The 27,982-nt window shown below is 45.9% G+C and overlaps 1 protein-coding gene across 3 annotated transcripts in view; it reads left to right on the forward strand.

Moving 5' to 3' along the window:
- Positions 1–27,982, forward strand: part of GDPD5 (glycerophosphodiester phosphodiesterase domain containing 5) — a 179,079-nt gene that overhangs the window by 110,389 nt on the left and 40,708 nt on the right. For all 3 annotated transcript variants that reach the window (XM_067309589.1, XM_067309712.1, XM_067309652.1), the window contains exons 3-7: positions 13,589–13,692; positions 21,805–21,898; positions 22,554–22,613; positions 26,124–26,222; positions 27,434–27,527. In XM_067309589.1, coding sequence (XP_067165690.1) covers positions 13,589–13,692; positions 21,805–21,898; positions 22,554–22,613; positions 26,124–26,222; positions 27,434–27,527 — 451 coding nt within the window. The remainder of the gene's footprint in view (positions 1–13,588; positions 13,693–21,804; positions 21,899–22,553; positions 22,614–26,123; positions 26,223–27,433; positions 27,528–27,982) is intronic.

Consider the following 27,982-nt stretch of genomic DNA (forward strand, 5'->3'; position numbering starts at 1 on the left):
CCCCCCCAAAAAACAAGCAAACAAACCTACCTTCAGGACATGCCTAAAACAATCCTTCCTTTGCCAATCAGTTTTTCTGAGACTTCTTGAGCCATAGGTGGTGCTGGGGCCTTTATGTTTAATAGCCTTCACTGGCTCTGTCCTCAGTTAACTTATGTAAACCTTTTTCTAAAACCTGAAAATAAATAAAAATAAATAAATGATATATATTTCTTTAATCTTAAACCCCATTTCCCTAGGATGTCAGTACTTTAAGATAATGCTTAAAGGAAGGAATAACATGCAAGCTGAATGGAAGACGACAACATCGTGTGTCTTTGAAAAGGACTAGCATGAGACTGGGATGTGTTAGCAGTAATAGCATCCTTAAGCGACATAGAGGATTCAGTCCTCCTGCTGTTCCATACTGGTAAGGTCTCAGCAGGGGTGATGTGTCCAGCAAGGTGCTGCTCTTCATGCAAAGCTGTGCTTCCTCCAGGTGGCCTGGGGGGGGGGAATGATGGGCTGCATTTCCTTAGCTCCACCTCACCAGTAGAGACTGAAAGGGTTGGACCTGTTCAGACTGGAAAAGATAACTGCCTCCCCCCAGCCTCAAAATATGCAAAGGGAAAGGGAATAGTCCAGTGTGTGTTGTAAAGGGGAAAGGGATAGCCCATCATTAGCATCAGTAATGGATTTATAATGTATCGGAGCGGACTGTGGCTAAATACTTGGGAAATCCTTCCATCAGTAAGGTCAGAAGCACTGGGATCAATGGTTATGTTATTTGGGAAAGAGACAGGGCTCTCTTAATGGAGGTTTTTAAGAGCGGGTTAAAGATGCCTTGTCAGGAGCTGTTAAAGTAGAGTGGATCATGCTGTGGGGGGTAGATTGGGGAGCCGCTATCATCCCGTCCCGTTTCCTCATGAATCCGAGGCTCCCTAAGGGGTTTCATTTACCTCTGCGCTGAATGAAGGAGGCTGGATGTAATTGTAGGAGGCAGAGCTGCTCCAGGACGTTATTATTGCTGCAGAAAGACCCCCGGGGCCTCTAATAGCCAGAAACAGCCCGAGCTCTAGCTGTGCACTGTCTCTGCTGTGGCATGGGAATTCCCATTGCCGGCAAATCAGGACAGTGCTGCAATTTCCATCAGAACGCACTAGTGATTATTATAGCTGCTGGTGTACAGCTCGACGTTGTCTCTGCTAAATGAAATGCACCTAGAGAGAAACAGGTCCTCTGCTGCGGAGGTGTAAACTCTCCTTGAGGCAGAGAGTGTGGAGAGAAGGAGGGGTGGGTGGGCAGGTATATGTTATCTCTTTGACAGGAAGCAAGCAACCTCTGTCTGATTGCTCCTTAGCTTTGTAGTGCTACGAGCCCCAAAACCTGGAGGGAATTTGCGGTCCTGCCTGGCTACCCTTTTCGGTTATGTTTTTGGAGGCTGGGAGCTGAGACACTTTACAGAATGCAATAATGTTATTTTTAGAGATTTGGCTCTCTTTTGTTGCATCTGTTGATCCACAGTTCAATTATGGCAGCCCCAGCAGGAACACATATTTCAATAATATGTTCTCTGCTGCTTTTTTGACCTGCTAAATTGAATTGTAAATGGAGCATGTCACAACTCAGCTCATTCATGGTCTTCTCTAACAAGGTGTGCAGAGAGTTATTAGCTTCATCTTTACAATAACCAAGTAAGATAAGTCAGAGATTTGCAATGACTTTTATTTTAGGAAGCATGTGGTTAGCTACAGAAGCCGCAGCATCCAGAATGGAGGGAATATTTTTTTCTTATTATTTCAGGCCCATTGTTTGCTATACCACTATTTCTTACTTTCTCTTCTCATTAATTCATTTTATTCATAATGCCTGCAAATTGGCCAGACTACCTCAAGTCAGTGCTAACGAGAGTTGCATCCTTCTTCTGATCGGTCATCTTCTGCACTAAAAGGGCTGTAGCAAATGGAAATAAGTCTCATACCTTATGAGCTTTGAACTACTGAACAGAAAAGGGGAGAAGAGAAAGTTAAGGGTGTAAAAAGTGCAAAGCAAGAGGTGGAGAACATGCTTAAGTGGAGTTTTGCACCAGTTGTCAGTAGTCTTGTTCATTAGATGGAGGAAATAAAGCCTTTGGACAGGTTACAAAGTACTGTGAGAGCTAGCTGATACTTTGTGGAGTCCCCTGGACTGCTGCCTGCTTTTTTGGGTTCATGAGCATTAAATACAATGGAAGGATGAAAGCCTGATCCCTCTGTGGACTCTTAAGGCGAGAGAATCGAAGCACAGGCGCCTGGATTCTGTTCCTGATGTACATAAGGTCGGGTGGGTCAACATCTGCCAGTCAAGTATTGATTTGCTCACTTAAAAGATGCTTGGAGTGCAAGGTATGTTCATTTTATTATATCACTCTGCAGTATGAGGTTCAGCCGCTGGATGTACTTGTGGGGAAAGCTGATCACATCCCGGGCTGTATTAGCAACACTGCAGCCAGCAGGTTGAGGGAAGTGATTTTCTTTCTCTTCCTACTGATGCTTAAGTGCCCATTTGGGCACTGGGTGCAGTTTGGGGGTCCCCAGTACCGGGCAGATGGTGACAGATAGTAGTGAGCCCAGCAGAGCCACCAAGATGGTCAGAGCTGGAGCCTGGGACATGCAAGGAGAGACTGAGATCTGGGGCTGTGCAGCAGAGGAGGAGGAAGCAGAGATCTTAGTGCTGTCTTCAACTATCTATTGAGTGGTTGTGGAGAAGATGGAGCCAGGCAAGAGGTAATGGACACACGTTGCATCAAGGGACATTCCAGTTACATAGGTAGGAAAGTCTTTCCCTGTGAAGGTGGTCAAACCCTGAAGCAGGCTCCGGAGAAGGGTGACAATCTCCATCCTTGGAGACGTTCAAAGCTTGCCTGGATGTTGCCCTGAGCAACCTGACCAAAATTGGCCCTGCTTTGAGCAGGGACTTGGAGCAGAGACTGACAGAGGCCCCTTATCACCTCAGTAATTCTATCTTTAAATGTTTATTGGGGTCTGCATTTGATCTTTGATCTGTAATTGGAAGAGTGAGCTAGAACTCAACTGGATGGAAATCTGGTCATGTTTATAGTATGCAGTTCTTAAGGACTATGCATTCATATACCAGGAGTTAGTCATGAAACTTTGTAACTTCACTGCAATAACTTAAGTATTCTATACACTAACAAAATGCTTCAGCTGGTATTTTTTCTTGTTTATCCTCGATTCCTGGTTCTAATGGACACAGCTGGGAGATATCGTCTTTCATCTTCAGAGATGATTTAATCACTTGTCTGAAGAAGATTTTCTTTTGTTCATTTGAAGGAGGTCCAATTGGGTAATCTGGAAATGAAGAATCATGCCTTCAATTTTTCTTTTGTATTCACTGGATAAATGTTAGCTTGCCTTCTTTCCGCTCTCAGCTAATACTGATAAATGTCTGCAGGAAATTGATTCTTGAAAATGTCAGAGAACAGTGTAGTGAAGACTCATTAGTAACCTCTTCATTGTATCCGGGAGTGAATTTAAACGACCTGAAAACACACTTGAGTAAAGGTTGTGCTCCAGTTTGAATCCAGCTCTTGTATTTGCTCTTGAGGTACAGAGCAATTATTTAGGGCTGCGTGGCCTTGGTCCTTCAACAGAATCCATTTACTTGACAAAGGCTGGGGCAGGCCCGGACCGATGGATATTTAGGGACACAAATGTGCTGTGCCCTGCAAGAAGATAAAAGACCTTTCTTGTCTCACTGCATTTACAAATTAAGGTCCTGGTTGTCTTGGATGTCTCTGGGAATGCTGTCTGAATATAAAGCCTTCAGCATGGAGATTTATGGTGTCTTGTGAGAAGATGATAAATATCTCGTGGGGGAAGACTGCGGAGATGAGATTCATCAACAGGTCATGTGGCTTCTCTGGTTAGTATAGCTTACCTCTTCTGAAAGCTCTGCATTTAAACTGCTAGGTGCTTTCTTCTGGGACCAAAGCTTGAATTCAGAAGGAGTGATGGGGGAAGAAACGTTTTGATGTAAAGGGATGGAGCCAAGAACAGAGGAGGGATTCAGGGAGACCTGACTACAGTTCAGGGGAAGCCAGTGGGTTTCAAGACATCTGATCTGTGTGGGGCTATGGAGGTATTAATGTAACATTTTGAAGATAACTATCTGCTCGCTCTAGTGGTTTTGGTGTATATTTAGCAATAGTTGGAAGCCCTGGTTGCTCCTGGCAAGTGTCGTAGGAGCTGTTGTAAGCAGATCTGATCAGGGCACAATAAGCAGGCTAAAATAGCTCAAAACTGGAGATCCTAATGCTGCCAGGGCAGGACTGGTGTAGGAAGTTTCTCTCAGCTTAAGTATGGATGTGACCAATGATGCAGAGGAGGCTAAAGCCAACAGAGCATTTTCTCAAGCTGAGCAGCTGAATTTGTTCCAGCAGAGTGGTTGGATAGGTGGAACTGGAGAAAGATGCCCAGGTTGGTTTCTTAGTGCATGTGCATAGTCAGACTCAAGTGCCGTTGTTCTCCATCTGCCCATATGTGTCCTGCTGGCTGTGCTTCCTTGTTTTAGGAAGGCTTGTTCTCTCTCTGATTTCCTCTGATCAGAAATTCCAACCTCAAGTTGAGAAGCCCCTCCACTAAGTATTTGCATTAAAATAGCGTATTTCCTACAAAAGGTTTCAGTTTTTGATGATTGGCATTTTTCTGACTTAAATAATAAAAAGGCAGCTTTGTCAGTTCTTTCCAGCTCTAGGGTGTGGTGTTATTTATTTATTTATTTTTAAGTGAACAGGGGACGTTCTGTGTTCAGGAGATGGAGAATGGGTAGGATCTGCCACGTGGCCTGGGAGCCCTAAATTCCCAGAGGCATTTTGACTTGAACAAAAACCCTCTTCATGTTAGACAACTTACAGTTCCAGAAACCGTTCAGAGCATTGGATTGCTCCTTCATTTCTAACTCAAGGAGCCTACGTTATGCTGGGAGAGGTTGTCTAGCAGGCACGTCCGCTGCCTTGCATGGCGTGCTGGGGTCCGGGCTCAGCCGGTGGTGTTGGCAGAGATGCCGACGGGAGCAGGCTGTCTTTCACTGAAAGTCGAGACTGGAAAGCACCCAGGGTACAAAAAGTAGTTGTGAAAATCCTCTCCGGTCATGAGGTCTGGAGGTGGAACGTGTTTCTATTAATGTTGGTGGAAAGAGACCTGTGGGCTTGGTGGGGCCGTGGTGGGGAGGTATTCGCACTATCTGGGTGTAGGTGTCGAAACCGAGAGGCTGATCTCTTAGGTTCCCTATATAGCCAACAGAGAGGGCCAGCTTCCTCCAGAGCAAATTTTGGAGCATTTAATTTAAACCCTTGCTCTGAAGAAGCCTCTAGGAACTGTACAAGGATACCGGCCTTAGGCATCTTAACCTGTTGTTAGACTGAAAGCTCCTTGGCTGTTTCCTGCCTGTGATTTTGAGCAAGTTTTTAAGAACAGTGATGTTTCAAAGCTTAAGAATACCTGCAATAACTCAGTAAAGGGCTTTTTCTCTCCATGTGTGTTTGCACACCAAATGCTGATTCTTTTTGCCCTCTTTTGTAGTGACATTTTGCTTACAGCCTTGTGTATGCAAAGATATTAATTCTTGTCCAGGAGTAGCTATGAATAAATACACTTGCTATACATATATATATATATTTTTTGTGTGGACCGACTTCCTTCTACATTTCACAGCAGCTGGTTATATTTATTAGAAACAGGCTTAATGTACGTGTTCACAGAAACCTCTGACCAGAACACAGATCCTATCAGCAGGCGAAATGGAAAAATAATATTCTGCTCTAACTAGCTGTTAAGATGGGTTACTCTGCACGATGTTTATTATAACTTAGCGTTAATGCAGAGAGGTGAGTCAGGTGGCTTTTACAGCTCTGATTTGCACTGACTTTCTTTCCAAATGTGGCACCATAAAGCACTCACTTTTCGGTTTCAGAAAGCCAACTGTTTTAAGAGGAAACGTGAAAAATGTGTTCTTAACAGGAGGAAGGGGATCTCTGAGCAGTTTTGGCAGAATAACCCTTGGTTCTGCTCTGGGTAGCAATGAGTCAGGGCAGGCATCCCCTCTGCCAGCTCTGCCAATAGTATTTAATGACGAGTGATTTCCTGGTGCGGCGTGAAATATAAATTAACAGCAGAGAGGAATGCGAAATTGGAAGGAAACTCAATTTATCCACTTTCCTGAAATAATGAATCTAGCAATAAAAGATTTTGGTTCAAAGCCAGAGCGCGGGGAAGCGAGGTGAAGGTTTTTCTATTGATTTCAGTGGGCTTGTGTGATCCTTCGCTGCCCTTCGGCCTCCCCGCCGTCGTGCTGTCTTTCTGGTTGGTAGCGAATGCTATCCATCTTTCCTGTCCTTCCTCTTCTAATGAAGGTTGGGTCCCTACAGCGAGGTCTGCGGTGAAGGGTTTTCTTTGTAAATGTTAGTGATCTTTCTGAATTTGAGGACTTCAAGTGTGAGGGGGTTTTAAGTCTCAAGGGAATTGATAGCTTTTTTTTTTCTTTCATGTTTTGCTGTTTAAACGTCTCTTTTGAAGAACTGTCTTTTTGTTCTATTGAATTTTGTTAGAAGACCAAGGTGTCTGGAGAGCCAGCTCACTTGATTTGGATATGCAGACTTTTTCTTGTGGTGTTTTAAGCCCCCTTACACTCTCTGTGAAGGGTTTGTATGAAGCATTGCGAAAAAGAAAATTATGGTACCCCAGCTTGGCACACTTTTCTGACTTAACATACTGTTTAATGGAGGAAGTTTAGTTTCTTCTGATGGGTCTCAGTGGTGTCTTGTTTTAAAGCTGTGAACTTGCCCTTTCTGACCTTTAATCTTTTAAAGAACATATCTTTTAATTAGAAAAAAACCCTGCTTTGCCATCATCCTCTCAACCTCCATGCACCGACAACCTCAACACTATTTTTAAGGCTCTGTAGGTGAAATTTTGCTCACTCTGGTTCCAGCTGCTTCAGGAGAGGTTTGGGGATCTATCACCACAGAGTTTGATGCGAGGAGCTGTGCAATCCATGCAGTTGGGTGCGGGTCCCAAGAAGAGCTGTACAAAATACTTGTCTGGGCCCGCTAGCTGCCACACTTAGTTGGTTATACTGGTATAAATCAGGACAAGCTCCCAAGTGGCATTCAGCTTCCTTCACTGGCAAACTTCTAGGGATGCACAAGCTGAAAGGGACCTGACTTCTCCCATGCTGATTACCTGCTGAACAGTTGTTTGTGATGAGCTATCTGCAGAGAAGTGGGGATCTTCATCCGTCCAATGCTGGCATTTCCTCTTACCCACTCATAGTTCAAAGCTGGCTTCTCTCTTTCCAGTTCATTTTGAAACTCTGCATTGCCTCCGGATGCCACAGAGGATGCTGGAGACCGTGGGTTTGCTTTACAGGGGCTCTGCGCTTTTATCCCAACACCGAGAGACGTAGGCACGTTTTAAGGTTGCCAGACTGGCTGCTTGCATGGGGTGGGCTGAGAGAGGTCTCTGGCAACGAGAGCAGCTGATAGGTGGAGGAGGACATCTAAGGACCAGTGTCAACCGGGGTGACTCCAGCAACTTCAGTGAAGCAAAATGCTTATGCTCTGCCTCATCCGTAAGCTGCCAGCAAATCAGTTGGCTCTCGCCTCAGCTTCTTCTGGGCTTTAGCATAGCAGACCTCGAGCCGACGGTGTACCATCTGTTCCGGCAACACAACCTCCTCCTCGAGCCGCGTGCACAGGAAGGGTGAGGGGAGCAGCTTAGCTCACGTTCGAGCACTGCACGGCATTTCTGGTGGGCTGTGGGATTGCTTTACAAGTGACGCAGAGGTGTATCTGAGGGGGATAACCTCATTGCAGTACAAGTACCAGCACGATATAGTAAATAAGCAGTCTAGTGTGTTCTCACAACCAGTTGTACCTCACTATTTTGCTTGCATGCCCAAGATATGGGTTTGGGTGTACTTTCTGATGGATCCAGCTTAATTAGAAGATATTTAAGCCTAAGGAGGAGAGGGACGCATGTAATTGCAATGATATCCACTCCCTATCAACTAAGCTTCACCCTATGGAATCTTGTTTTTAGGATCTTACATGTCCCTTCTCTGTTGGGAGTCTAAATCTCATCCTGTTCAGTTCCTGATATCGTGCTGCGCTGATTTTTGGCAAGGTAGTGACCAATTTGAAAAGGGTTCGTTAAGTAATTATCAAATGGGCACTGTTCAGTCCTCTCTAGAACAGCACAACACTGAGTTGTGTTCATCCCGTAATTCAGCAGCGAATAGCTGTGGCAGACACACGTGCATTAACTCTGTGCGTCACTAGTTCTGGCAGATGATCCCTTTCTAGTGATAGACAGGTTACTGCCTTCAAAGAAACTCTTTTTTTTTTTTTTTTTTTTAAAGGACTTGTTGGTCAACAAGTTTCTTTGCTTTAAAAAAGATACCATGCTAAGCAAAGAGATGTCTTCCAGCATATGTGTAATCAGCTGAAGTGTAGAAATGGGTAAGAAATTTCATCTCTCCTAATATAACAGGACTGACTAAATTGAAATAGTACTTGTGGGAGGAGCAGGTAGGAGGGTGTGTGCTTGAGAAATGTGCATATGAACATCATATCTCCCACAGATCTACAGAAAATAAAATAATCTTCCTGAGCCTGTCTGCTCTCCTGCTCTGCTGGTGCTGGGTGACAAATAATGCTGTGACTTTGGTATGCTTCGGGGGTTTGCAGCGGAAGTGTGATGCATACTTTGTTTATCCGAAAGTAATCCCAGAAGTGGAAAAATCTAGTCTGTGCTCTTTGATATGATGTTCAGGATTGTTTTTAACAAGTTAGAGTAATACTTGAAGCACAGGAGCAGGTAAAACGCACAAGTCAGCTTCACAGTTGAATCACGACCTGGCCTTTCCTGCGGCAATTCCTTTCGATTTGTTTTTTTGCCGTGTTCCCTCACTTTGGAAGTAATAATGTTTCCAACTGACATGGGGTGCAGGTTGGGGATGCACAAAAATAACAGAGAATGAGCATGAAACACCTGACACTTTTTTTTTTTTAAGAATTCTGTCATTAAAAATCATGAACAAACTAAAAGTGTAACAGCCACTTTGTAACGTATCTCAGTCTCCACTTGTTTCCTTTTGGGGTTCTTCTGATTAGGCCTGTAGATACTCTTGGCATAAGAAATCGTATCCCCGTTGCTTGAAATGGCTCCATGATAGACCTGAGATCACAAGCACAGCGGTATGTGTAAGGCAGGTTTTTGAAAGTGCTTCTACAGAAGTTCAGAAATTTAAGCCTATGCCTGACCTTTTTAATATTCTCACTTCAAAGGCACTTCTCTTACTCTCTTACTTTAAATGAGACTCTCCACCCTTCTTTAGGCTTTGGCGATCTTGGTGGGAGTGCTTTGCAGCGGCTTAGTCCATGTACCAATTGGCTGCTTTTTTTTCCTTTATTTTTTTTTATTTTTTTAATTAATTGAGCACATGGTACATGGCTTCTCTGGGCAGGAGCCAAGAAGAAGGAAGGTGGTTGTGTGGCTAAAGGAAGGACCTAGGAGTCAAGCTTCCACTTGCAGCTTGAGCATCATCTTGTTCTTTCAGCAAATCCTTCTAAGTTATTTCTTCTCTCTTGCTTTGCCCTGTGGCAAAATGAGTTTTGTGAGGACTAATGCCTGCATGGCCAATAAATTCATCTCCACCTAAGAGGGTTTATCCAAGATGTGTTGTGTTGGTCACTTAGGAAACTTGGCAAAGCGCCTCCATGTTAATTGTCGGAGTGGTCTCTTCTGCTTCTGTGTTTCCTGTGTTGACCCTCTGTCCAGCGTTTTGTGTTTAGCTGTTAATAGCATTGACCAGTGTGTGGTGGGAGCCATGCGAGTCACAGGGAGGCTATTTGGATATGCAGGACATAATGGGTCATCGCAAATTTCTTCTGGGGTGCTCGGATTGGGGAAATTGCTGTAGATTGACTGCCCAAGACATCCATTTTTATATACACCAGAATGACTTCCCAGAGAGCTGTGCTTAGCTGGAGGAAAAGGGTGACTCTTCATTTATTACTCTATTTTAAAATTAAATATTGGTGTAATGAGACTAATACTGTTTTGTGCCATTCAACAAGACACCCTGGCTGCGTCTGTTTTAGCAAGTAGCGTGGCTCAAGAGGAGCAGGTCTATGGAAGGAGATAGCTGGTGCTGAGGTTCTGATGTCCTCCAAGCATGTTGGAGGTGGTGATGGTGGTGCGGTCACTTAGGATTAGCTCTAGTCCAGTCCTGCTGACTGAGTGGCTGTTGGTGGTTGAAGTGCATTAGGTTCACTGCTGGAACACATCGTCTGGTTTAGCTTCACCAAAAAACATTCTGCAGTGTGAACCAGAGCACAATAAGCAGGGCAAAAGGGTGAGCTACTTCCAAAAAACACATCCTAATAGGAATGAAGGTGTTAACGCAGACGTTCCTTGTCAGGTTTCTTTGGAAGTCCCTGCTGAGTGCTGGGTGAGCAGAGCACGTTTCAGAAGCTTTCAGAAGTTTTCAGCAATCGATAACTAGCAAGCACATCAGTCTTGTCCCAGAGTGCAAATGAATGGAAAGAAGGAGAAGCCTAAAGGGAAGGAGGGGGAAAAAAGGCTTTCTAGAGGAACTGTCAAAAAGTCAGTGATGACCGTTTTATGAAGTCTTGTGGAGCTGAAAATATGGACATTTTTCAAACGTTTTCAAGCTTTCTTGAGTTTCTGTAGGTGAAGTACCGTTTCCTCCACCTACTTGTGGCTGTGTTTGATCAGAATGACAGAATTCTCAAGTCTCTGATATTTTTAGCAGTTGAGGCTAAAAGCTGTTGCTTTACAGTAGGGTGAAAACTGCAAAGTGTTTGCAAGAGCTTGCAAACTAGGGGCCTGTAATGCTCTCCTGCCAAGGGGCTGATGGAGGGAGGTTGTGCAGGACCCAGACTCAGTCCAATACATTGTGCCTGTACATTAGAATTTGGTTCAGCTCTTGCTGAATTGCATCAGTGGTGCTGGGGAGATGTGATAGTTCTGAATGGGCTTCCAGAAGAACAGACTGTGCTTTAACTCACAAAAATATGCCATGAAGAGTTTGACTGGGTTTTCCCAAAGTCAGCCAGGCAAGTAGATCTGGCAAGAACATCATCAGGAGATGGGTCCAAACCTGAGGGATTGACACAAGCGAAGCTACTTGCATGTGAATGGAGGAAAAAAAGTACTTATATACATGTGTCTGTACATGTGTGTGTATATATAGGTTTACATGTGATTGTGAGGAAGGGGTTAGCTTGGGTACACACCATGGTGGTGGACTCATGGCAACTTTGACGGTTGCCTTTGAGAAAAGGGAAGGTGACACGAGGGGGCTGAAACACCCATTTCAGCGGAGATGATGCACAGGGCTCGAGCCTTTGCGCTTTCCCTTGGGGAACCGAACTGCGTGAGTTTTGGCTGCTTGCTACGCGGCTTTGCTGCAGATCTGTGTCCAGCGTGCCAGCTGTCATGGTGTGTGCGTGAAGGGGGGAGAAAATAGTCTGTAAACTCATAGCAAGGCAGTTTGGGCACATGGCTTTGATTATACTCAGTAGCTGCATAGTAAAGTCCCTACAGACGTCCGTCTCGTGGCTCTTGTGCCGTTTATCTGCACCACAAAGCTGCTTGCGGGAATTAGGCACCCGACTCCACTGAGATTTGATAGAAGCCGGATAACAAACTTGAGCTGTCTTGAAGAAAAGCTTGAGCCGTAACTCCTGGCCAAGAACTGGGAATTTCTAACAGAAAAGATCACTTTTGGCACAGCAGGAATTAAATAATTCTAACTTTTTATTGTAGATTTTTTTGGCACTGTTTATGGCCTGGACTTTAAAGGGAAGAGCTGTATCACAAGATTGGTATCCGGGGTGATTCATGATGAAACATAGTCAATGCATAGTTAAGTAAGTAGTTTCAGCCTTTAAGATGGAAAGGAAAGGCAGAGAGTAGTCGTGCTTCTTATATATCACCAAAATAGTGTTGGTACTGGTTGCGTTGTTTTGTGTAATTGAAAAGCCATGCAACAGTTCACTAGAGAAAAGGGTATTTTCAAAAGAGATTAATGGTGTGTCAAGGGTTTGGAAAGAAATTATAGCAGTAGTGTTACTCGTATGTCTCTTTTTGTTTAATTTTCATCCCTTCTTCGTTCTGGGAAGAGAAGATTCATTTGAATATTTTCCATTACTAATTTATCTTAGTGTTTTGTTCCAAGAAAACTGGATGCTATCTGAAGCGGAAGCATGTGTGCCTGCTGGACTATTTAATGCCTGCAGAGTAAAAACAACAAGAAACACATGGAAATGGTGTTGGTTATAGACAGCTTTCTTGCGACATTGTTTCTGCTGTGGATGTCATTGTGATTTAGGATTTTACCCATGCTATTGGAGTAGGGCACTGAACAGCTGCTTTAGGTCTTTTTTTCTTTTCTTTTTTTTTTCTTTCTTTTTTTGATGGTATTTGAAACATTCATCAAAACTGACTGTCAATGAAACATTCATCAAAACCGAGTGTCAATGCAAACCTCTTTGATCCAAGCCTGGTGTGGCCTTTCCTTCTGCCATTTAATTTGCAAAAGACTTGTATATGTGTATGTGTGTGGGGCCAACAAATGTTGCAGCTGGGGGCTTTGGCTCTGCAGCATCTGAGCACCCTGGGAGAAGGAGGAAGGGTTTATATGTCTATATAGCAGCACCTACTGTTGCGAGTTCCCCTTTTGAGCATCCCTAACCCGCTGCGTGGAGTCCTTGAGATCTGATAACGGCTTGGTTATTCAGGCTGAACCCATGGGAGCGTAAGGTGCCATGTGGCATCTCCTGCATGTGAATGGAAACTAATTAAATTATTGCCTCGAAAAAAAATACCCCCAAAACAAAACCCAAGCAAAGAAAAAAAACACCTCCAGACCCAGAAAGGCTACCTTGCCTCCATATGCCCTGAGAGCTGGAGAAACACTTCCCTATGCAAGACGCTGCTGGGTGGGAAATGACCCAGGTGGGGCCAGGCTGGAGACAGGATGAGCATCCCCCATTTCCTACTGGGAAAGGTGGTTTTTTTTCCCCTCCTATCCCTTGCTGAGCTGAGGCGAGGAGTCTCGAGAGAGAAGAGGAGGTGTGATCTTCACCCAGCTAGCAGAAACGAGCTGTTTTTAACATCTAGGCGAGCTCAGCTGTCATTGCTGACACCTCTGCTGTGCTGAGGGCAGTTCCTCGTCTCCGCGCATCTCAAAAATAATCGGAGTGTTAGGCCATGTCTGCACAGGCTTTTGATATCTGTCTAAATCTGTGGAAAGACTGAGATCTGACCTAATTAAATTGAGGCCGTTGGTGCTGTTATATCAAACATTTGGTCCAATATAACATGTGACCTAGAGGCTATGTTGCCTGAAAAGCTTGTTGCAGCCAAGCTAGAGGTTTATGCCCGTTGGAGCGAAATCTGCCCTTGGAAGTGTCTAGTTCATCCATGCCAACCTCACCTGCGCTTCGGTGAGGTGTGGGCCTGGATGGGGAGTCCACCCTGAAAGGCGGTAGCATTAACACTGGTTTTCTTTCCCTCTGCAGTGGGAGCGCCTCTGGTTCCTAATCCTCACCTCCTCCTTCTTCCTGACGCTGGTCTGGTTTTATTTCTGGTGGGAAGTTCATAATGACTACAATGAAATCAACTGGTGAGTAGAGATCCTCGTTGCTGCAAGACGGGCAGAGCGGCAAGGTCTTACCAAGTTTGGCTGCTCTCACATGTCTCTAAAAAGCTCTTTCAAAGCAGGTTGGATGCATTTGGGTCCTTCTGATGCATTTACTAATGATAGCAAAAGGAAAGTGAGGCTTAATGAGAGCTTCTTCTGCCTGCACTGATAGATGTAATATGGCCTTGCATCTCTGTTGCTTGGCCATAATGGAGCTCTGGGCAGGTGCTCCCTGGTAAACAGCATGCGAAAACAAAGGTGGAACTGAAATCATGTAAAAGCCTTTTTTTTGTTGTTCTTTTTTTTTTTTTGTTTCTATAGTTGGCTGTTTTCGGAAATGGCTGAGCAATTTGGCTGAAACTTTCCACAAAATATAAAAGAAAAAATTCAGCCTGAAGCTGACATGGGTGTGGAAAATTTTGCAATGCTGAAAGGAGCTGAAAACAAGCTTTCCACTGGGATATGCTGGGCAGTTTGGGGGGTTGCCAGGCCCTGCTCCCCCAGTGCTGGAAATCATCCTTCTTTTTACTGCCTCAGCAACATCCTAAAACATTTTGACAGTACTTTGGGCTCTGTTCTAACCAAACCGCTTTGACATCGTCTTCCTGTCAAAGATGATATGTAAACTGTATTTTAAAACACAGTGGGTAGCTGATCCTTTAAATGAACTGCCTGCTTTAGATGCTGAAGTTGTGCGAGGCAGAGTGTTTAGTAACTTAGTGGTGTGAGCTGTCTCCTTCCAGGAGTGACTAATACAAGGTTGGCTGACTCTGGGCATGCCAAAGTTGGTGGCACTTTGCTCAGCGATCAAGCTAACATTGCGCTTGGAGATGTCATTGTAGGGGGCTACCGGTCAAATAAACTGAGAGGAGACAGGTGCATTATGGCCTGCTGGATGCTGTTGACTTTGGAGTGGACCATGTGGTTTTTGGGATGCTCTCGACAGCCTTCTGGGATGTCCAGGACTTGGGGGCTCCTGCAGTGGCAGTAACAGCTCATATCTCGGGTACAAGTGTTTCTGCTTGCTGAGGAAGCATCTGTGTGAGGTTTTAGTGGGGTGCACTTAGCTGTTTATTTGCATGTATTTTTAGGTTATTGGCCAAGGAGGAAGAAGGTAAGCAGGGCTCAGTTTTAAGTCAGTTCAGATGGATGTTTTTTCCCTTCCCTCGCTCTTGCAAACATGTGGTTTTTCTTTGCTCAGACACACACTTGTGGAGGACTGAAACCCACCACTATTGCCCTTACTATTTATAATAGGAACATAAGGAAAATACTACATTTCTTTCCAAATCCATCCCTATCATTCCTGTAGCATCCTTGGTTTGAAGGCTGGCACTCGGGTTCAGCAACAGGGTTGAAGTCAATGCAAACTCTTACTGCAGATGCCGTGCAATCAACAAGGAGCACCTGGCATGCAGATCAAACCTCCCTGAAAGTTTAGTGACAACATTATATTCCTTCCTGGTCAAGTCAACAATAGCTGTATTTTTTTGGCTCTCTTGGAACTTCTCTTTCGCTTTATACCTTCAGTAAAGGATATGAACTCTCCTAGCCCACTCCAGTGCAAAGGCAAGTTCTTGTTAATTCAGGGTTGAGAAGGGCTACTAAATCATGCAGAGAGAAACTAAAGCCCTGGGAATGCTATGAATGGTCGTTGCAGCACTGGTGTGGCAAAGTTTTGGGTTCTCAAATCCTCATGCAGGAATGGGAGGTGGTGTGTGTGTCTGCTCTGTATGCAAGAGGCACCTAGGCTTAAAAAGCTCCACGCATCACCTGCAGTCCAAAGCCCCTTCTCCTGACGTGCAACCCAGTGTGCACAGGGTGTTGGAAACCCTGCTGGATTTGACAGCGCTGGAAAAGCAAGCCCTCTTGTTGAGCGTAATGGCCACAAAAGAGGCTCTCTGGATGCAAAATAGCAGGGCTATGTCTGTCTATTCAAGCACTGCCATTCAATGTTGAAAATAGGCCAGTGCTTTGTGTGTGCCATAACCCCAATTAGACCCCTGCTCCATGTGCTGACACCAGAGGTTGAGGAAAACAGCAGGATTTCTTAAAAACAGCCTGAAATACTGTGGAAAGGCTGGGAGGGGGGAGGATAACATGGGGCGAGGTTTTAATTACAGCCATGCTGGTTCCAGAGAGGGAGGAAACAATTTCCACTGGCTACATTCAGGCTGAGCCTGGCCCTTTTCCCTTCCCATCGCAGATGTGTGGGCTCCATTAAAACATGACAGTTGTTAGGGGAAAGTTTCCAGCCAGATGGGGTGCAAAAGAGATGAAAGCATCATTTTGGTCCCAGCAGAGCTGTGAGCCTGTTGCTGACTGGATGCAGTGGCTCTTAGAAACCCCCTCTTTGCTGTGCCTCGGAGGCTGTCACTTCTGGTCCGTCTTTGTGGACAGTATTTCTTTGAGGCTTGTTGTTCCTGTTGCTTCCCTCTCCGCTCCTGATGACTCTTTATTTGCAGGGTGTGTCCTCTTTCAGCCCAGAGGAAGGGCTCTTTGGAGCAAACGCTGTCTCTGCACAGCACCCAGCACAGCAAGCTGCTGACGGGCTCCCTGGAGGCACTGGGGTAAAGAATTGCTGTCATGTTCTTGTGATGAGCTGCTGAGCTGGGTCCTGCCCTGCAAAGCCTGTCCGCATGAGCTCTCCTTTCTCATGTCACATGCAGACAACTACACTGAGCTGCTTCTGCTTGTCCCACGACAGCAGCTGAAGAAATGCTGGTTGCAGGACACCTCTGGAGGCATCTGGTTCAACCAGCCCCTTAAAGCAGGACTATTGCCAGCACTAGATGAGGTCTTGAAACCCCAAGGATGGAGATTTCCACCCCTCTGGGACTGCACCACCCTCTGGGAGAAGAAGGTTTTCCTTATGTCCAACCTGAACCTCCAAGGGCCGTTTATCCTTTGTGATAGTCTGTCACTACTGAGAAGAGTTTGATTTCATCATCTCTGTAGCAGTCCTTCAGGGAGCTGTAGGCAGTTATTAGATCATATCTTAGCCTCTTCCTTCTGAGACTAAGCAAGCCCACCCCTTTGAAGCTTTCCTAACAAGTCATGTTCCCCAGGCACCTCCTCATCTTGGTCACTCTCTTGGACTCCCTCCAGATCTTTCACCGCCTGCTTGAACTGGGATGCCCAAAACAGTGCACTGTGGTGCAGGTGCTGCATCACCAGAGCTGAGTAGAGGGGGACAGCAACTTCCCTTGGGCTGCTACCCTCATTCTTCCTAATGCAGCCCAGTATATGGTTTGCCCTTACTCATGATGGAGGTAGGCTGTTGGTTTATTCAACCTAGTATCCTCCATAAGCCCTGCAGGGTTATTAATGTGCTAATGTAAAGCTTCATTACAGTGAAACTATGATGGCTGACAGTCCCTCTCATCTGCATTCTTCTGGCTAAAACGGCACATGAAACCTGAATTCATTAAGATGTTCTTCATTTCTTAACCCAGATGTCCAGGGCATTGCTTAATGCTGCTGAACACTTGCCAGAGATGACTTACAAGATAGCAGAAACCTACAGATGAGCATAGTGCATCCTGCCTGTGGTTTATACAGCAGGTTCAGGGTCCAGCAGTGGATGTACCTACCTATGTAAAAAACAGACTGAACCCGTGATTAAAGTAGGGCTAGTTGTAACAGTGGTGGGGCTTAACCTGTGTAAATGCGAGGAGTTGGACTCCAAACTTGTAAAGACTTAAGGGACTCTTTGGGGTTGAAATGGGCTTTAGAAAGATAAGGCAAAATTGTAGCCTGGCATGTGTCGCTGCAGGCTTTTACCCTTTATCTGCAAGGCTTCCTGCCCTGAATATGCAATGAGGTCCTTGTCAGTGAAAGAGCTTTGCGCCTTTTAAATTTAAAGTAAATATTTTTTAATTTATTGCTTTGAGCATTTCCATTTTTTATGTCTACATTTAGTTCCATTATACTTCAAATTTTCAATGTACAAGGTTAGAACTATGTGCAGCAACACAAAGAAAGCTCTACCTTGGTTAACAAAGGATGTGGAAGATGCTGTAGTTCGTGAGCCTGCCTGTGTCCTGTTTGGAGAAGGACTATAAATACAAGTCTGTGTAGCAAACTTTCTTCTGTAGTTCTCCGGAAGGCTGATCTGGCTCATAACTACTGTGAGATAGCATTTTAAAACTGTCATTTACACATCAAGTGGCAACCTGACACTGTCAGAGGGGAGCTTGAAGGGACATCAGAGCAAAAAACTGAAAAGCACTGAAGCTGAGCTGAGGAAACTCTTGACATGGCATGAACAATGAATTCAGAAGAACCCTCTTGCCTTTCTTCCCCCTTTTTCCCAAGCAGCATGTTTGAATCGCCTTGTGTCACTTTCATTGTGGCTCATTGAATCCTTGAACAGAGCCTGGATATGAGCTGTGTGCATGTTGAGCCCAAGGATTGCACTCTCCAGATGCTGCATGGGAGCTTTATTCCTGGACACAGTGGATGGAACAGCTGTCAAGCCAGGATTTTGTGCTTGATGAATGATGCTGGATTTGGCTGCTGGGGAGGAGGCTGTGGAGGAGATAGAGTCTCTGACCTGCTTGTTTCTCTCTACCAGCAGTATCGCTAGTCTGATGTAACCGTGTTCCTTAAGACTGGTCCTGGACTTGGCTAGTTCACTGAATGAGCTGATGAGTAGAGCCAGGGGAAGCTGGTGGAACAGTTCTGTCCTGAGCCCAAGTTTTCAGGTGTTTGGAGAGGCCAAATATCTACTGTGTTATGGGATCACTTAATACAGTGAGGTCTGTTTCAACTTCACCTTTTGGAGTCTCTGCTCAGGTGGGTCATGAACCTGTTTGCTCTTCAGCAGGTCTCAGCCCCAAGACTGGCAGGTCAGGATGGGCTTCACGCAGTCCTTGTGTCCAGAAGCTCATGGGAGGTCACAGCAGGCCCACGGTGCTCCAGGGCTCCATGTTTCTGATGGGCATGTAAACAGCGCTGCTGTATCACCTACTCTGTAGCTGCCCTGCCTCTGCTCTACCAGAGGATTTGCACAGAGACAGAGTTAACCCCAGTCCAGGTCAACCCAGTGACGTTGTTTCTAAAAATCGGAGGGATGTTTTAGCTTAGGTCAGGCTTGAGCTCCCAAATGTTGCAAGAGGTGTTCTGGGATTTGGCCACATCTCTCCTAGCATGGTGGGGCCTTGGTGCTAGCAGGGGATGCTCCAGGGACATGCTCTTGGGGAGATGCCTGCTTGTTTCAATGGGAGCGGGGTCAGACCTGGGACACAGAGGTGGCCATAGACATCACTGATACATGAGATGAAAGGAAGGCAGTGCACTAGTCTGCAAGCATCCTGCCTTCTGTGATGAGATGATGATGGTTCAAGGACAGCTTGCAAAAACTTCCAACAATATGAATTTTTAAAAGCAGTTTTCACTCCTCCTGGTTTATACTGTTGCTCTTTCAAGAGCATTTTCTTCCCTCCTTCCTCCAGTCCTCAAGCGTAGTTACAGCTGTTTGTGATTCAGTGTGCAGGTTGTCTCTTTCTCTTTTAAGAGACCCTTGTGCATGAAAAGGCTGAGGGCCATGTCTGAGCAGCAGCCCTAGGAACGCAGGCATTTCTTTCGGTGGTCTCCACGGTATTGGTTTCAGCTTTCTGACAGCTTCAGCGCACATCTGTGTGTTGCTGCTCTGGTTCTCTCGGCTCCATCTCTGCTATTTCACCTTCTTGGCCTGGCTGTGTGGAGGGGGAAATCCTCTGGGAGACTGACAGAAGTGATACTTTTGGCAGGCGTGTGTCTGGGGGTGGCACAGAGGGAAGCATGCACATGCTGTAGTTTTATTTTCAGGAGAAACATTGGGATCTGAAGTGTTTTCCAAAGTCTTGGCACCCAGAAATCCTGTTGCTATGTGAACCCCAAGTATGGGAGGCTGAGATGAAGGTGGGTCTGGTCTTGGTTTTGGGAAGAGTGCTGTTGCCTGGGGCTATATTCCTTTCTGCGCTTCTGGATGCTTTTTTTAGGTTCAGCCAAGCGTGTTTTCTGGCCTATCATGTGTATTGCTGTAATGTGCTTTAATGACTTTCTAGTCCAACTCCAGGAGAGCTTTATTGGGAAACATATGGCTATTTAAATGCAAATTTGACATTTGAGACCTGCTGCCAGGCGCGAGGGACAGTGTCTCTTACAGTGCTGCCACTGCGAATAGTGGTCTGCTTCATCTGGTATACCTGTTCATAAAGCTGTCGTTGCTCTGTGGCTTCATGAAAGCAACGGGGAGAGAGAGGTTGCAGGCATAAACTGCCCTCTGAAATCAGGATTGGAAAACCTAATGAATGAGAGTGGGGAGGATACCTGGATAAGTAAAGGGGAGGAACGAGAAGTAGTAAAATCTTCATGGGGATGAGCTGCTGGGTTTGTGGCTTGGTTAGTGTTTTCTTTCAGCATCGGTGCTGGCAGTAGGGATTGAGGGGAGATGAGACCTTCTGCAAGGCAGAGAGGGCAGATGAGGAACAGGAGGTGAAACAAAGGGGACACTGGAGGTGAAGCAGCAAGGACACTCACAGCACATGGTCAGTCCAACCCATGAGTGAAGGTGAACCTGCTTATCTGCAAGATAAATCACTAAAAACTTTAATGGGCCTGGAAGAACTTGGAGGTCACCTTGTCCATCCATCACTCCAAAGCTGGTCTAGCCATGGCCAAACTATTCCTTGCAGGCCTCTATTAACCTGCTCTCAATCTCTGTCACAGGGGTCCCTGGTGAAGAGCATTTGGAAATTTTGCCACCTACTGCCTACTCAGTATGGTTGCCCTCTGCTCTGTGTACAGCGCTTCCAGGGCCCATGTTCCCATCCTTCAAGAACAGACCCTGGGTCACTGGGCCAGGCAATTCAGGCTATGTCCTTGGCAGGCTCTGATCTTGTCTTCATTGCTGCAGTCTCACAGTTTCAGCAGGAGGATGGAGCCTATCCCTTGCCTGTAGGCCAGAGTTTGTGGGTGATGAGCGCTGCAATCCCAAAGGCTAAGGCAGGGGGTGAACATGAGTTTCTCTGTTTTCAGAGCAGTGCCGTGACTGCTAGGTTATAGGTAAAACACGTGGCTTCTATATTTTTGTGCTGCTCAGCCTTGACTTGTTCTGCCTGTGCATAGGGGAACTGTAGGAAATTTGCTGGCAAGTGACAGTCTAGAGGAACCCAGGAAGCTGGTTCAATGCTTTGGAGATATCACTGGTAGGATGTCACCTGTATCTTGGTACTGCTCTGACCTCACTTAAGCCCCTGCTCTGATGCTCCAGATGCTATGGATGCCCCTTGCCAAGGTTGGGTAGTGGGCTCATGGAGCCATTGAACGACCCGTCTCTTACCTAGAGCTTTAGAGCAAACAGAAGGACAAGGCAGCTCGCTGAAAAGGAAACCCACAACCCACAGGCCTTCTTCAGGCTGGGCAGACAAACCCTTCAGTCGACGGAGAAGAGAAGATTGGAAGGGTGCACGTCCTCTTCTAGCCAGCCCTGTTTTTTAAAGTCCTGAAGCCAATTGCTGACCATCTCCACTCTTGCAAGGCTGGACCTTCTCTTCAGTTCATTGGAATGCGAGACAATGTGTTTGATATGTAGAGGAGATCCAGTTCCCACTATTGCCTTACCCCTCTGCAGAGAGCTTGGCCCTTGGGTAAATAGCACAGTTATGCACAACAACACTCATTTTCTTCCTCTGTCCTTGATGCTATCTCTATATTGTATTTATTAGGCTATTAGCATATGGGACAGCTTTGGAGCTATTGTTTAAGCAAATTACGATACATGTAGGAATACTTTTTCTCTCTTGCTTATATGGAATATTTTTTTCTGAAAAAGCCTAGTCCAGTATGTTTTGGTTTTTTTTTTCCAAAGTAACATTGTTACTGTGCTTGACATAATTGTCTGATTCCTCTTTGCAGAGTTAATTTCCCATGAGGGATCAAAGCACAAACACTGAGTTTTGTTTCAAAATGACTTGTGCTTTTTGCTGTCTAGCTCTGATCAGTATGGTAGAAACTGAAAGGCACGTTTTCTGAAGTTTTGTTTAATCCTAGTGGAAATGCCATGGTGTTGAATCCCCTCTTAATCTCTATTTCATACTTATTTTTCAGGTTTTTATATAACCGAATGGGATATTGGAGTGACTGGTCTATTCCAATACTTGTAACAACTGCTGCTGGCTTTACGTACATTACAGTGTTATTGGTGAGTAAAATAAAAATGCCATCTATAAGGGGTTTGTGTGTGTGTGTTTTTATAAAGGTCATGAACTTCTCAGTCCATGTAAGATGTCTTTCAGAAGCAATTTTTCTCTCCCTCTCTCTCTCTCAAAGCCTTAAGTTGCCTAAAGTAAAAGGAAAGTGAAAAATACATAGCCTTTTGAGCTCAGATGATCAACAGCAAAGACTGCAAGCCAGCTGCCCCAGCAGTATTGGGGCCTCTAAGAAACACAGTTCTTGTTTCCCTTGGTAGGGTTCAGTCCCAACTTTGACATATCTGTGAATTGCAAGTGCAGGCTGTTTCCTTGCACCCCAGGGTGCTGGGTATCTATAAGGTGGTGTTTGTGCAGGCAGCAAGACCATACCTGGCCCCCGTGCAGGCAGTGCATCCTGCAGTCCCTGTCATGGATGGACTGAACTCTCCGCTTCTTGGCGGTCAAGGCTTCTTCCACCATGTCCCCTGCTTTGGAGAGGATCTGTCTGCGCAACTGAGCTGGGTGTTGTCTGCAGGACCAAACCCAACCCAGCCCTGCTTTCTGTCCTGGCCTGTCATTATCTTTTGGGTTGGCGTCACATTCCTGCATGTGCAAACGCTTCATGGTAGTGATGTGCCATTGTCTGACTTGTTTTCTTCTTTCCAGATACTAGCACTATGTCACATAGCTGTGGGACAGCAAATGAACCTACACTGGCTTCACAAGGTAAATGGCTCTTCTCTGCTTGGAAGTGAGTGGGATCTCAATAAAACATGAGTCTGAGGAATGGGTGGCCCACGGGGTACTTGCTACTGTGGTGTTTTTGAGAAGCCCATAACCTTAAGGTGACTGTAGTGCTTGTGTCCTCACCTCAGAGAACAGAGCAAAATTATACAGTAGTGGCAGTCAAAGCCTTGGGACAAAGACTTTCATCCATGATTGGTGAAATGCTTTGCTGTCCCTGCTGGCGAAAGACCCATTTTTGGAGACTGAGGAACACCATGTTGCTAGAGCATCCTGACTTCTGTCTCAGCTCAGTGTGATACTCTAATGTCCCTCTCCTGTGCCCCTTTCTGTGACGAACCCAGTTCTGGCGGAGGAGCTGAGCAGAGGTGAAGCCATTCAGGGTGTGCTTGGAGTAACTGCTGAAAAACCTTGGGGGAAAGATGTAGGTGTTCAGTCTGTGGGTTGGGTTTGCTGAAACCCAAGAAGGTCCTGATTTGCATGAGTGTGTGTTGAGCAGTTTGGAGAAAATCTCAGTAAACTATAGAAAATACAGATTAGGTGTTCGGGGCACGGAAAGGGAGAGGAACGGTAGCTAGCAAGCTTGGGGAGAGACGATGCCAAAGAAAAATGGCTTGGCAGGATTCGATTGTAACAGACGATCTGCTAATAGGTAATTAAGGGACCAGTCCTGAATCTGCCAATATACAGTGCCTCCTGAAATTGGTTGTTCTGCATGCGACAAGATCTTGCAGGATCAGAGCCTGAACAGATGCATCTTCCCCCAGGGCCAGGGAGAGCACTGCTCTCCCCTTCCTTCCCCTGAGCCCCCTCTTTCCGGCAATCTTCCCTTCTTGGAAGAAGGGGATGCGATGCAAAGAGGGGGTGGAGGCCGTCTGACTGCTGCTGGAAAAACAAGTTGTTGACTCTTGAGTCTAACATATGTTTCTTTGTTGGGGAGATGGTATTTTTTCAGACATGCTCCAGGTGGCTGGTGGGTTTGGATGAGTAAGTCAAGAAGAGGAATGTGTTAGAGATTGGTTGGTTCTCCTTGCTTATAGAGACCCATTCTTCCTTCCCTTCTTCCAAAAAAGTCCCCCTTTCATCACAACTTAGATGCGCTGCTTGGCCTCTCCCCTTTCCTACACCTTCCCCAGCTTTCTAGAGAGGATGAGATAAGAGGCTGGAATAAGTTAATATTCTTGTCTCTGTAGCCATGCTGAATTACCTTCAGAAATAGATTAAAATGTGTGGGAAAGGCTTGTATGTGTGAGCAGCATGATTCCTTCCAACTTTCTTGATCCTGCAAAAAGAGCTGGGGATCATAAGCAAAGTTGGAGATACATGGGGGAGGGTAAGAAGCAATAAATGAGAGCTGATGTGAGATGGAAATGATGTAATGGGAGATGCATTTGTATTTTGACACCCCTGTGCTCTGTTAGGACAGGATCGTCAATGGGAATTAGGTGTGTATTAAAGTAATCTAGTTGACGAGGTCTTCCGTTGCCACTGAATTGGGAGTTCAGCTTTGGGTATAAAACGGATGCAAAGTTCATTTGATCCATGTTGTATGCTGGTGTTACACTCTGGCAGGCAGCCCAGAGGTCTGACCGCAGGACAGGCGGGAGCGGAATGACTGCTGCAAAGCTGTTTGGCAAAGTGCAATCATCTACGTGCATGCAGATAGGGAGGATGTTGTGTCCCCCTTCCAGGTCGTGTCAGCTCCCCAGACCAAGTCCGCACGCCAACACCCTGTTGATCTCTGATCGAATCAGCAGGGTCCTCTGAGCCATTGATGGATGTGCACACAGCAGATAAGCGGCCACCAGTACCCTGCCCCATTGCTCCTGGGTTAATGCTGGGTCTCATCTTTGTACTGGATCTCAGGTTTCATTAAGCACTTTGTGGCTCACCACTATGGTGAGCAAGAGTTGCCTTTTAAATAGGCAAGAAAATCCAGCCCTTGCCATGCAGAGATGGACAGTTTGCAAGCAACCTCTTGGCTCATGGATCCTTTTCAGACTGGGGCAAGATCGATCCTTGCTCATGTGAGTGTAATCTCAAAGGCCGTCTCCCTTGTCCCCTTTTGCCACCCCATGTGCTTTGTTCATGTTCTCCAAAAGGTGGAAGCTTAGGGTAAACCACTGTCATCCTACAGGCAACTATCGCACCATTGATAGATCTGTCTGTGGACAGCCAGGAGAGGAATGACAGGTGGGAAACTGAGACTAAACTAGCCTTTCTTGCATAAAAAATGGATTTCTGTAAATGCTGGGAATTTTTTTTGTTTGTTTTTTTTTCCCCTGTTTGCTTGTTGCTATGACAAGAAGCATCTAAGCTGTTAAGAAAATCTGAAATCAATCTAGAAATGTCCTGTGCATCCTAGATGATCAATTCATTCTTATGTATTGCTTGGCCTTTTTTTGCCTGAATCTCCCATAAGGATTACAGATCTAGACAGTATGTAAGATCCAGACACAGAGCAGCAGCATCCTTTGAATCTCGCAGACTTGCAGTACAGTAGAAGCTGAGATACCAGACAGAGAGGCAGAGCATGATCACCTGTTCTTTGACAGAGACAGGCTAGATTTAGCCTGGCAGTTTTTTTGAGGAGGAGTTGTATCTATAGCAGTTTATGACTGTTTGAACTTTTTACCTTCAAAACGGAGGTGACCTTCTCTTTTTTGACTGTTCTGCTTAGACTTCTGAGTGCTTCCACATGGAAGGTGGGGTGGGGAAGGTGGCTGATGGACTAGATCTCGTCCTGACATCTCAGCTCGGTTGCTGGGTCATCCAGAGCCTCTTCTCTTGCTGCAATATCCCTGTTATCACTTTTCTGCCAATGTGACTTGGATGCTGACAGCACAGTTGTTGCTGTTTCAGACCCAACTGAAGTCACATCTGTGCGTGAAGCTGTGTCAAACTATATTTGAGAAGTGGCTGCTTAGAGGTGGGGATGTGCAGACTTATTTGCACACGCATTTACTCTTTACTGGAGTGCAATGGTAGCTGTCTGCTGTGTGTTTTCAAGGCTTATTTGTGAGCAGAGGTGGAGGGGAGGCAAATCTGAGCTGGCAGCAAAGTCCACCAACCTCCCATAGCGTTGGTGCATCACAGACTGTTGAAGCAGAAATGGGAGAGGCCAGGATCATCTCCTGAAGTTGTTAGGCAGACCCCAACCTCTGATCCAATTTGTCGCCGTGGCAAATCACCTGATCTCTCTATACCTTTGGTCACTGTGTGAAGAGAGCGAGAGATCACCCATAAGATGTGCCCTACTGGGACCATCTAGCCCGGTGTTTTATCTCCAGTTGGGGGGAAAGGGGAGGTGGGGGCTGTGTTGGGAGAGCACACGAGCCCAGTCTCTTTCCTCACGGGTCCTAAGACTAGTTGTTATAGGAAATGGTCATTTATTGCATCCAAAAGCTTTCTCTCTCTGTTTTCCCTTATGTAAAACTGCCATGATAGTGATACAAAGCCTCCAGTAAGTAAACACACTCATATTTGTTGCAGATTGGCCTGATGACGACCTTGATAACTACCGTGGTGACCATGTCATCGATAGCACAGCTTTGGGACGACGAATGGGAGATGGTATTTATTTCACTTCAAGTAAGTTGTGTGCAGGGATGCTCTTCTGAGTGGGGAAAGAGGTGATGGATCAGCATAGCTACTTGTTGTGGACTTTGTGTCTTTTTGCTGTATAAAACCCTCTCTCGGTGTTTGTTCTGTCACTCCCAACACCGAGAATGAAATCTTGGCCATGAGAAAGTCTGTGGCAAAACTCCCATGGACTCCTCAAGGCCGTGATATCACTCTGTCTCCCTGGGTTCTTTTCTTTAAACTCAAAACAGGGCTTGGCTGCAGAGCTGGAGGTGGGAAATACAGAGTCTGGGAGTGACTCAGAGCTGCTGGAAGGAGAGAGCAATTCCTTGCTGAAATAGCCATGATCTTGACTTGGCTAGCAGTGCTCTGGATGGTGGTGTCCAGGCCTGAAATGTCACGCTCTTCACAGCCTCATGGGGATGGTCCTCTGGATTTATTTTTACACTGCATATAAATACATATGTATATTAAAAAAAATAAATAATGGGACATGTGCGTGCTCTAGTCACATTTTAAGAAGCACTTCTGGTATGTTGGAGGGCTGTATAAGTGTTAGCAGAAAAGCCTTACAAGCTGCTTATTCCTTGATCGAGCTGCTCTCTTCCTTTTTTTCCCCTCTTCCTCAAAAAGGTGCACAAACAAATTTTGGCTGTGAAAGGCCTGAGGTTATACTGATGATTACTGCTGTATTTGGACACAGGGGAAAAAATAGCATTCCCACAAGTGACTAACGTTTCTCAGAAGTGGTTGATTCTTTCCTGGTTTCTAAAGATTTAGGAAGGCAATTGGAGAACAGAAATGTGACTCACAGGACACATCTCAAACTTTATCTCATGCTACCTGGTGATACATCAGCATGTTCAGCTGGTGAGCAATTGGGCTACAGGAAATTTAAAACTCAGGTGGCAGCAAGAGCCTTACTGAAAATTGCCTAGCATCTCAGGAGGCCTGTTTCAAATATCTGTCAGTCGGGTGAGCCCTCCCCTAGGAAGGGGGTTAGGACTTTATTGCTTTGCCTTCTTAATGGTCTGAGTGGCAGTGGCAGGGTTAGCAACAAGAGACGGCCAAAAATGGATGCACAAGTCCAATACAAGAGTGCTGTGAAACCCAGTTTGAAACGGAGTGGGTTGATGCCCTACGGAGTCTGCAAGGTGAGCAAATTTGGAGGGTGTTGGGTGTTTGTAACAGTTCCTTTCTCCTGTTGCCATGTCCTGCAGGCCACAGCTCCTTTCCTGCACATAGGAGCGCTCGCGGCGGTCACGGCCCTGTCGTGGTTGATAGCTGGGCAGTTCGCAAGAACAGAGAAAGCCAGTGAGTACCAGCTCGTCGTCGTCATCTTTCTCACCCTATGTGCCACTTGTGTCCTTGTATTGCGATCGGAGGCTGCCAGGTGTCCGTCGGCAGCATTGGCTCCCCTTGTTGGGATCCCGCCGGAGGGCTGACAGCCCCAAGGCTCCCTTCCCAGAGCTGGGTGGTCTCTGCATCTGCTGACTCGGGGATGTGGCTATTCTCTGGGAAAACTCGGCTGAAGCCGGAGCGGGTGCACCTGGCCTGGGGATACATCGGGATCCCACAGCTGCTGCTTTGATGTTGGAAGTACACCAGGCCTGGAGGTGAAAGGTCTATTTTCAATGATGAAGTGAATAAAAGCATCTTAATTTCTATCATTCTGCTTTAGAAAACATAATTACACCATCCCCACCTAATGCACAGTGTTCTTCTCTGCATCTCATAAGCACTTTTCCCTTCCCGGGGCTCCTTGGCTC

Source organism: Apteryx mantelli, chromosome 1, assembly GCF_036417845.1.
Source record: "Apteryx mantelli isolate bAptMan1 chromosome 1, bAptMan1.hap1, whole genome shotgun sequence".
Classification (NCBI taxonomy): domain Eukaryota; kingdom Metazoa; phylum Chordata; class Aves; order Apterygiformes; family Apterygidae; genus Apteryx; species Apteryx mantelli.